The sequence below is a fragment of the Cynocephalus volans genome, chromosome 16 (assembly GCF_027409185.1).
Source record: "Cynocephalus volans isolate mCynVol1 chromosome 16, mCynVol1.pri, whole genome shotgun sequence".
In the NCBI taxonomy this organism is placed as follows: Eukaryota; Metazoa; Chordata; class Mammalia; order Dermoptera; family Cynocephalidae; genus Cynocephalus; species Cynocephalus volans.
The window spans coordinates 38,777,229-38,788,956 of record NC_084475.1 but is presented as its reverse complement, the minus strand read 5'-3'; the positions used below and the strand labels follow the sequence as shown (position 1 = coordinate 38,788,956).

General features: G+C 38.5%; 1 protein-coding gene across 1 annotated transcript in view; it reads left to right on the top strand.

The window, feature by feature from the left end:
• Window positions 1–10,419: 10,419 nt before the first annotated feature.
• TMC1 (transmembrane channel like 1) overlaps window positions 10,420–11,728 on the top strand; it is a 188,278-nt gene continuing 186,969 nt past the window's right edge. The window contains exon 1 of the mRNA XM_063080407.1: window positions 10,420–10,510. Coding sequence (XP_062936477.1) covers window positions 10,420–10,510 — 91 coding nt within the window. The remainder of the gene's footprint in view (window positions 10,511–11,728) is intronic.

The following is an 11,728-nucleotide window of genomic DNA, read 5'->3' as shown; positions in this document are numbered from 1 at the left end:
CCAACTTGTTTTCAACATTAAACCAAAATTAAACAAAATTTAGCCAGTATATTAAATACAGTTCTAATCTTAATTCTAGTTAATATTTATTATTTCCTATGTGCCAGGAGCTATACTAAACGATTGACATGGATCACTATTTTAATTCTCCTGATAAACTGGAAGTATGTACAATTATTTTCACCTCCATTTTATAGATGAATGAAACTGAGTAATAAAGAGGTTATTTGATTGGCTTGAAATCACACAGGAAGTGGTGCTATTGGAATGTGCAACCAGACAATTTAATTTGAGAGCTTATTCTTAACCACTCTTTTATTCTGCTTTCCTTTTCTGTATTTCTCGTGATAAATTTGAGAAGGTAATTTTGAGGGCATCATAGTATATTGGATCTTAATAACCAGGTTAATAAATCCTCTCTATAATACAAATAGACTGTGTGATCTTCGGGAAATCATAATTTGCATCTGTAAAACGAGGGATTGTACTGAGTGATCTCCAAAATGCCTATTCTACTTTAATGTGGTGATTCCATGATAGTGTATAGTTTTTTTTTGTTGTTTTTTTTTGTTTTTTTTGTCTGTGCGTCTGTGTGTTTTAGCCTTATCCTTCAACCAAATGGTCATTTTTATTATTATTATTATTTTTTGTAGAACTGAGGAAGGAAAATGAGACTTTCAACATTAAGTCATTTGGTATAAACACTCCTCAAATTGTATATTAATTTCCCAATTCCTCTCTTTGCTTTGACCCCATTTATTGATGTGTAGTGATGGAGTCAGAAACTCCACAGCAAAAAGGGAGAATATTGCCTGAGTCATTTCTGTCATATGTGGGAGGTTTTGCAAGTAGAGAGAATTCACAGAAATTAGAACAGTAAAGGGCCCTAGCAATGATCCCATGCAGGCCCCTCACACTGCAGATGAGGAAGCTGAAACCCAGAGAGGTTAAGAGACATGTCCAGATTCACAAAGCTGGTTTGTAGCAGAGAAGAGCTATAATTACCTGGATTCAGATTCAAGGGCCCTGTTGATGAATCACCACTACTTCTGCTTTTATTCTCTCCAAGTCATGAATGACCACTAACTTGTTTTAGTTTGAGTGGTATAGAGGGACAGAAAGATCTTGACTTGAATCTCAGCTCTGCTGCTTACTAGATGTGAAATGTTGGGGAAATCTAAAATGAGTATGTATACACACGCAGACATACACACACATTCATACATGTAGGTAACATTCAGGATCATCAGACTGAACCTCAGCACTTAGTACTAATGTACAATGGAGGTTGTGTTAGTACTGAGCACTGCCCCTTTATTTGTCGAAGTCCAGTGGGAACAGAGCAGAGTTCGACCTAATTTGTAATTGATGCATTTGCCTAAACTAAAGGCCAAATAATGGAATAGGCTGGACTGTTGGAGAACTTTGAATAGAGGACAGTACTACAGGAAGATTTATTTATTACAAGAGCACAAGAGGATGGATGAACCAAATTCCAAAGAACCTACTCCCTGTTCCCCACCAGCAATGAAGGAGCTGGCTTGCCTTTACAGAAGCTTCATCATCTGTATCAAGTGAGTGTTGTTGATTTGAATGTCATTACCTTTGTAGGTCTGTTTGTTTTGACTTTGTAAAATTGTTTAGTCTTCTTAGCATATGAGGACTATAATCATAAGGCATTTATATCTCATTTTGTATTAGGTATTTAAGAAACATTAAGTAAAAAATTAGAGATACATAAGAATTTTTTCCTTCAAGAGCTATTTATACATTGTCTTCTGGGTATGAAGGTCTCCTTTTATTTTACTTTATTTTTCGTGTGGCTGGCTGGTGTGGGGATTTGAATCTTTGACCTTGATGTTGTAACACCATGCTCTAACCAACTAAGCTAACTGGCCAGCCCAGGGTCTCTTCCTAAAATGTTAGAGATTTTTTCAGACCCTCATAGGATGGCAGCTGCAAGTTTTAAATATATTAACTGAGATAAAAGACCACTGCAAATTCAGTAACGTTCCAAAATAATTTGTGTTTTCTTTATCACACAGGCATTTATGCACATTTCAAAGTGATGGCACCTGAAAACATGAAAATAATTGTATTCATTCAAGTCTATCCACTGCAGTATGATTTTTAGAAGCCAAAGAATGGAAACAACCCAATGCTCACCAATACAGACTCCTTGAACCCCTGGTATTATGGCCACCTAACACAGCTGAGAGGAGTGAGGTCTATTTCTATATACGGCCATGGGTAATCTCCGGGATAGACTGTTAAGTGAAAGGGCACAATAGAGAAAACATGAATAGTGGTTACCATTTATCTAAGACGTGTGCATGTGTGTGAGCTCACATGCACGTGTAGTAAAAAGAAGCGAAAGAAAAGGACACACTTGTTATTTATTTTTTTACAATGGTTATCTTCAGAAGGACAGAGAACAGGATGAAGAGCACAGGGACAGAAGCAAGACTTTTCTGGCTATACCTTTTTTTAGTAGACTTTGGAACCAAGTTAGTATTTTCCATAATAAAAACAAAATGCAAAATAAAAAAAGGAACAATTTCTGAAAAAGTCAAAAGAAAACACATTAACCTAACTGAATTGAATTGGTAGCATAACCACACACAGAGCAATTATTTCAAGTGACTTTAAAACATAGTGCTTGGACCGTGCATCCTTAGTGAGATATAAACAGAGACAAAGAGAACTGCAAGAAGCCTACATAGCTTCCAACAATTATACTTTAATAATAATTTTTTGGTATTGTATTATAAAACTATTATACATAAAATACATATGTTAACGTAATCATGTTTATGTGTTATTCTAACATATGTATATATAGATATTAGGAAAATGAATAAACATGGGTATGTTAATGTCATTAGGGACCAAGATTTCAGAATAAGAAAAAAGAGATAAGAATATAAAATTAAAGAAAGTAGTAAAAACTTTATTATCCTAAGTTGAAACTGGAAGCATCAGTATAAATTCATGATATTTTTTCTTTAAAAAAACTATTTTCTAGTTCATTCTCCTGAAAAGACCTAACAACAATTACCATGTCGGTAGCAATAGCAATAAGCAACCCTAGTGCCCAGATGGTTCTCTCTAAATACCATTTTCCGCTAAATGAAATGAGGGCTCCTTGGAGAATTGGCTGTTTTCAGATACAGAGAAGAAAACATACAAAATGTGCCTGGAACATTTATCGTACTGGAACTCCAGAGCCACCATGAAGAGGCTCCCGTCATCCAGAGATAAAATATCTGAGCATTAATAAGAATGATAATTCTTTTTTTTTAGCTGATGGCCAGTATAGGAATCAAACCCCAAGCTTTGGTGTTATCAGCACCATGCTCTAACCAACTGAGCTAACCAGACAGCTCTAGAATAATAATTCTTAATTCCTAATGATGTATATTTAATTATATCATTGATGTTCATAGAAGAATTGTTTAAAATAATGAAATATTACAAACAACCTAAATATTCAAAAGCAGCAATATGCAGTCATATGTGTAGGAATGTCATTTAAAACTTGTTGTAGAAATTAAGTTTATGATTTAGGAAGATGTTTACAATATATTAAGTTAAAAAAAGTCATAAAATATCATACATATTCCAATTTGTTAAAAATGATATGTGTATAAATATGCACAGAAAAAAAACTAGATGTAACACCAAGGTCAAGGGTTCAGATCCCTGTACCAGCCAGTTGCCAAAACAACAACAATAACAAAAAAAGAAAACTGGATGAACATACAGTGAAATGTGAATAGTTGCTATACCTTTGTGGCAGAATTACAGATGACTTTATTTTACCTTCTCTTTATTTTACAATTTTCTACAGCTAGCATGTATAATTTTGTATAAAAGGTGCTATTTAACAAATATTTACTAAACAAAAAATTAAGAATTAAGATGTATTTAAAGATAATAGCATATGAATGGAAAGAAATAGTATTTTTCAGACTGTAGACATATTTGCACCTGTGTTCAGGGATTCAATACCCTGGGTAGGAAACTACTGATCAACTTTTTTCATTTTATTTTATTGTGATTTTTTGGCAGCTGGCCCATATGGGGAACTGAACCCTTGCTTGACCTTGGTGTTACAAGGCTGCGCTCTAACCAACTGAGCCAACCGATCAGCCCAATTTCTTTTATTTTAAAGTCATCAAAAAAGTGAGGTGACTTGCCCAAGGCCACCTTTACCAAAAAGGAAAAATAAAGTTAAAAGTTCAAAATGTGGTAGTATTTTAAAATTTAGATTTGTATTATTTTGAAGTTAACCTTCCTCTAAGTGTGCAAAGCTTTGTACTTTTCTCCTCAACCTGAAGAAAAATGGTCAATTTTGGTACAACCGAACTTATCATGAACTGGTTAATAAGTGACTAAAGCCCGACCATCAAGGATCTAAGGATGTGCCTAGTGTACATTTATAGCGATTGCATTGCACCTCCAGAGGTATTTTCCATACGTTTATGTTGTAATTAGCTATGAAAGGGCATAAGGAATAAGGGCAGTTCGTCATTTTAAAGAAATTGACCTCAGAGGGGGATCCTTCTAAGTGCCTCATTTAGTTGCCAAGGAGACTGACATCAATCAATCCTTTGCACCAATGAAAAGTGCTTCAGCACAAGGGGGCGGGTGTGAGTGTCTATGCAGGTGTACTAAGCTCATTTTTGGCTAACTCAGAGCACAAAGCAAAAGTACTTGCAGGGGCAGAAGAATATTGTCAATCTCAATTTAGGGCACAAAGATGAGAAACATCCCCTGGAGAACAGGAAAGAAATCTCAATAGGGAAATTATCTCATTAGACTTGGATATTAGAATTTATGTACTTTTTGTTTTGGCTGCTGACCGGTATGACCTATGGTTTTTTAAATTTTTAAATTTTAATTTTTTTAAAGATGACCAGTAAGGGGATCTTAACCCTTGGCTTGGTGATATCAGCACCATGCTCAGCCAGTGAGCCAACCAGCCTTCCCTATATAGGGGTCCGAACCCGTGGCCTTGGTGTTATCAGCACCACAGTCTCCCAAGTCAGCCACGGGCCGGCCCTTTATTTTTTTTTAAGATGCAATTTAGAACATGTTTGTCTTAAAAAGTATGAACAAGAAAACTGGATAAAATAAAATACAGTCAAAAACAGAGGATATGAGAACTGTCACATCTTGATTAGGGTGGGATGATGGACTTTTTAGCCAGACTGAGGAAAACGATGGGGGCTGTCACTAGTTTTCCCCCTTCTACCAAAACTTTGAATCCAGAGAGTGCAACTGGAATGCTTTTATTTGCTCTGTTTTCTTCATTCTGCTCTGATTTTCTTCAGATATTGAGTGAAGTGAGGGTGCAAGGGAAAGCAAAAATAAGGGTCTCACAGAGCCAGTCAGTGGTTGCCAGGGGCTGGGTGGAGGGAGTGGAGCGTGGGTGCTTAGTGGGTAGTAGGGTCTCCTTCTGGGTGATGAAAATGTTGTGCAACTAGACAGTGGTGATGGTTGTACAACATTGTGAATGTACTAAATACCACCAGATTGTACACTTTAAAATGGTTAAAATGGTGAATTTTATTTCATGTGAATTTTACCATAATTAAAAAAAAAATAGCTTTTAAGTGTAGTCCATTCGGGAAGATGATATGGGGACAAACGAGGAGGTGCTGGCATCATGAAAGCCAAAGGCAGATGGAGAGAGAGTGAGGGACTGTACAGACTGAGCTAGAGTCTCCGGGGATTCTGGCACACAATCTGAGTCTTAATTTTTGTTGGTTAATCCATTTTTTGTTCTTTCCTAACACTGGTTCAATTTCTAATTCAATTCACCCAGGATTTACACAGAATCTATAAACTGCTAGTCTAATGTAGCCTGAAGGTTTTTTTTCCCGGTAGAAGATTTTATTTTATTTTTCAAATTTTGTTCTTGGATGGGACAAGCTCTCTCCAATTTTGCATGTCCCTCATGGATCCTTATTATTTTATATTATTCCTGCTTTATTAACTTATGATACATGCCTGGCACATGAAAGCATTTTGTTTGTAACCCCAATTTTTGAGGAATGTCTACATGGAAAGCACAATGCTAGATATAGTTTACTCCAAATAGGGTCTTGCTTTACAGAGTCTTCTTAGGTTGGAAATACAATGTAAATGGCTTATTATAATGGAGGCAAGATAAGTGCTCAAATGACAATATAAATTAAGTGTATTAGGAATGAAGACAAATGCAAAGATCACATAATATTCTTTTCCATTTCTGCTCACTGCATTGAAACTTTATTGCTCACTGCATTGAGACTTTATTGCAGTAAAAGCAATTAAAGAAGACAAATCATATTCGTTAAGAAGCTGGGAAAAAATGCCATCAAACTGTAAGTAATAGTCATCAAGGCATAGCACTATATTGTAACACAGTTTTAGCTTGGCCATGAGGAGTATATTTACATCCTTAATGAAAACAACTTTGGTAAAATGAAAAACATCTATGCCTGGATTCTTAGCATTTAACAGCAACACTCTCAGGGAATAGAGCTACTATTTATTGATTTCTTCTGTGTGCCTTAGACATGTTATTACTGATCCTCACAACAACTCTGCAAGTTAGTGGATTAAAGGAGAACCTTGGTATTTGTGAGAAATATCTTGATTATTTCCCAAGTCCTCAATCCAAAAGTGTGGGCATGGCTATTGGTTTTCCTGAATCATATTTCTTTCAAGAATCGAATGTTCCTTGTGGATATTTTCATACTACCTCTAAAAGAATTTTTTCCCAGTTATTAGAACTTTAGTTTTATTTTTGCTTTGATATCATTTTAATAAACAAATCAACTAAAATCACTTTACAGAAAAACTGTACAGGAAATGAGTAGAGAATAGTAACTGGGTAAGCTGGACAGTCAGCTAAGGTCACTCACTGTCTGAGGATCTATTTGAGCATATCAACCTCCTAGAACTGCCCAGATTGGGCTGATGCTTCATATGTTCATACTCTGCTGGGGTAAACATAAATTGGCATAGCATTTATGGAGAAATTCTTTTATTATATTCCAAAATTTATTTGTTTAAATGTTTGAATCTTTTGATTCATTAATTCCACCTCTTGGAATCTATCCTAAGGAAAATAATCATGAACTATCCACAAGGAATTATGTGAATATTGATTATAGTTTTATTTATAACAAGAAAAATTTGCAAGGTGGCAGTTTTCAGCTTATTGTCTCTAAGCTCTAAATCCACCCTTCTTTGTCTAGCTTTTTGTTACTGGAGCTGGACTCTACAGATGTTTTCCTTTTGCCAGCTGGCAGTATGTTGAGCTTCATCCATAGAGGGCGCTGCAGGGACCCTGCAATGCAATAGAGGTTCTAGCTGCACCTGCACACAATCTTCCCCCATCAGCCACCACTTCAGAACAGCTTCAACCTGTCCATACCCTCCAGCAATGGTGAGCCTGTTCTACAGATCAGCCCTGGCCCACCTGCAGCACTCAGCAAAGGAAGGTCACTCCTGCAGACCAGCTTCCACCCACTCACCCCCAGCAGCGATGAGGAGCTGCTTTTACCGACCAGTGCCAGCCTGTGCTCTGCCAAGTTTCTGCAGGCTGCCTGTGGTATCCACTTCCCCTTTGAAGAGGTTTGGCTCTCAACCTTGGAGCAAGGAAGTCTTCTCCTTGTCCTTAGTGCCATTACTGTCTCTGTTCCTCAGCTTAAAGATAGTAGCTGCTCTTTTAACTTGCAACAGCTGGGGACCCGTTAAAGTCCTCTTTTAATAGTTAATTTTCTTTTTGGTATTAAATTTTCCCTGTTCAAATAACTGTCATAGTTTTGGTCTCCTACCTGGACTTTGAATGATATAGAAGTTAAAGGCTCGACAATAAAGAACTAGTTACATAAATGTGATATATACTTATACTGGCATGATGTTGTTTTGATTGCCTATGGTTTCCTTGGTGAGGTGACCCAGGCTCTCACTTGAGAGAGTTTTATTTGCTTTCTGCGTTTTGGCTCATGGTTGCTGTAATTGCTCATTTGCTAGTATCGTTGAACAGAGAAGTATCAACGGGTGGCTCAGGGAAGCCTTGGGTTTTAGACATGTTCTAAATCCATTGTATGGTAACCCTTGCTTCTTAAGGAAATCATGCTCTATGACTTCTCCCAAACTGTAATTCCTTTCTTTGTTTGCTGGTCCACTGGCTTGCAGAACCCAAGTAATCAGTAGGTAATTTCAGCCTCTAGGTCAGTGGGGACATTAATGTGTTCCTTAGTAAAAAATATCACCCTCCTTCAAGAAATAAGATCTTTATTTCCCAAAACCCAGAGTTTTCAGGGACAGAAAGCACAAATTTATGTGGTATTGCACGGGAAGTTCTAAAGAGCAGGGTCAATCATATATCTACTCCTTGCTTTCCAGATGCAGGCATTTTAGCAATGGACAGAGAACCATAAGTCAGCTATTAGTTTTGTGCATGAGGATCTGGTGTTTTCTGTCATGTGACGTGAACAACCGTGTGTGCTGATGGTAGTTTTTCCCCCTGGAAGAATTTCCCTTTACCTCTCTGCTTCATGGCCACCCGAAGCAGGGATGTAATGCAACCACAGACTTCTTCTGGCTACAGCCAATAGATCGCTCCAACCCAACTTTAAACAATGCCTGAGCTGCTTCCTCCACCCTTGGTTGTTTGTGGGTAGCGGTGGTGGTGGCTTCCTGTGGACCACGTGAGCAGACACAGGTGGTTTAGCTGCCCAGACCCATAACTCACCTGCAGTGTGTTCTGACAGTGGCACCTACATGCAGCTCAGGTGTGTCTGCCCTAAAAGACCAATGTGGTGAGTGATGAGATATGAGTTGGTAGTAGTGAGGATGTCCTGGATTTTTGTTAAGGAAGTGGCCAAGTCCTGGGGACAGGAAGGGGTGAATGAATGTTGGAGAGAGGCATGTAAACAGGGCAATAGGTCATGAGTTCAGCACTGGAAACTGACTGTTGAGTGCTTGGGGGGCATCTGAATGTAGATGTGGTGGTGGTTTTAAAATATGTCTACAAATTCTTTGACATTTCTATCAAGAAGTGGAGGCTTTTTCTCCTCGCCCTGAATCTGGTTGGGCCTTTGTGACAGCCCTGATGAGTAGAACGCAGCAGAAGTGATGCTCTGTGATGTCCAAAGCCAGTTTAGAAAAGACCATGTTGGTTTCTCTAGAGATACTTGCTCTGGGAGTTGTCAGTGCCTTTCAACCAAAGCCCACCAGGAACACATCTGCAGTTAAATAAATTGGATTTATTGCTCATTGTAACAAGAGAGAACACACACCATGGGGAACCATGAGATATCTCAGTAAGAGAGTGTTAGAAAGAAGAAACTACTATAAGATTTGGACTCTGGCTGGGTGATTTGGTAGAAGATCTAAGGAAGAAGGGGTTTGGTCCAGTTCAGATGCTTCGACCAAGTGGGGGTAAATCTGTGATTGGATGTTTTGTGGGTGGCACAGTGACCTTGATTTTGTCTGTGCTTACACACAATTATCAAGTGGGCTTGTTTTATTTTATTTTATCATGGTCTCAGAGTAACTTTGTCTGAGGTTCGTATTCTATAAGATTGTTTATGTGCATCTGGAGAATAACATGGCTTAGCTGTGAATTCAAGTCAGTTTCTGGACATGAGGGGCTGCTTTTTTCTTTTTAAGAGCTTTCAGCTGTCCTGTAAGGAGTCTGGCTACACTGAAACCACCACATGGAGTGACCACATACATATAAAGACAGAGATGGCTCAGAGTTCATATCCCCAGCTATGCAAGTCTTCCCAGCCCAGGTGACAGACATTTGATTAAAGACTTTGAGATAATCAGCCCCAGTCACTGTCTGACCACAACTGCAAGAGTTACACCAAGAACTGCTTGGTGGAACTCAACTAAACTCCAAATTCATAAGTAATATAAATAATTGTCATCGATTTAGGTCAATGTTCAGGGGTAGTTGGTCATGCAGTAGTGGATAGCTGATATAGACATCTGGCAGGCAGTTGTCTCTGGAGGTTTGGAGCTCAGGAGAAAGATCTCACCTGAGGGTATAGCTCAGGAAGTCCTTTAACAAGGAGAAAGCACTCCAAGTCATTTGAATGGATGACATCACCAAAAAAAGAAAAAGAAACTACAGTAGCACCTTTAGTAACAACACTGAAGGGACCAGAAAGAAAGAAAGAAGCATTTTCAAGGAGACTGAGAAGGAACGGCCAAGGTGGGAGGACAACATCAGACAGATGATGTCTGTAAAGCTGAGCATTTCAGAGAGTGTTGTCCACAGAGTTAAATGGTTAAATGCTATGGAGGGAGGTCAAGTAAGACCAGACTGAAAAGTGTTCTTTGGATTTAGCAACAATGAGTTTTACTGTTGGCAAAAGCAGTGCCAGGGAAATTGAAGGCTAGGGAGTGATGGGGACAGAAGCCAGATTGCAGAAGGTTACAGAGGGAATAGACAATGAGAAGCAGAATGCCAAAGCCCACGCTGTTTTACTACATCATGGTACCTTTCTCCACGCCATTCGTGCATAGATAATTCTCTTCCTACAATAACCTGTAAAACAATCACATCATGTCATGAACACTACAATTCCACAATAGCATGCACAGACCATATCATGGTGTATAACCTGCAGTTTCCAGTTATAAATGTATCACTGTGTTGTTGGGGATTTTTGGCCTGTCATTATAATCACGTTAAATCTCCCATGGTTTATTTCTCTTGCAATAATTCACCATTTAAAATAGTACCCAGTATGTGGCGTTCATTGGTGCCTTGTAATTATTTCAGAAAAACAATCTCAGTTTAAAAGTTATGAACTCTTGCTGCCTCTCTGCAGGAGCTGTAGCTCACTTTTGCCAGAGAAGTTTGGGCAACGTTATTCCAGTTATACCCTGCTAATTCATTGGCTTGATTGTCAGGGCTCCTATCCCAGTTCCCCTCCTGAGAGGCTAGAGTGGGAATCTGCTTCTCCAACAGGGGTCAAGGCCTCCTTGGCGACAGTGAATGAGTTGCCAGGGTGTCGTGGAGAGAAATTCTTCTCACTTCAATCCGTAAGTAGATCCCACTACAATGGCCTCATTTGGCTCCTCTAAGCCTGTCTTTCTTGCCTCTTTCCAAGGTGAATCTCATTCCATTGTCTTCATTGCTTGTCCATTGTTTCCTTGTCCTAGATGTGAGGAGGCAAGTGCTGTGACAAGGATGGAAGTGGATGGGAGTAAGGCCTTTAAACAAAGAGTTTATATTTCAAAGAACATGAAATGTATATTTCAGATGTCATTTCCAAATGAGGCTGTACCCGTGGACAAAAACACGATGGACAGATTTGGAGGATGACTTGTAGCTTGCACTTTAAACTCCTGTTGCATTCCTGGGCTATCCTCACTGTCTGCGGCATCTTTTTTACAAATCCTATGGTTACCTTATAAATATCACCATAGAGTATATTGTATGTAAAAACGTTCTTTTATTAGATGTAAAAGCTTAAAATGTGCTGTTATTCCTGAAAATCTGTTTTGGCATTTCTTTGTATTTTTGGATGCCAGAAGCTTCTAAAATGAAAAAATCCTGGGTGTTTCTCAGCACCTGAGAAGCCCTGCTTGGGGCAACAACTTTGACCACCCTGAGAAGGAACTATGGGTGTGAAGGATAATCTGATGAATGCGCAGACGGGTTTCAAAAGGTGGAAACAAAACGGTTATGTATTGAGCGTGTTTTGGA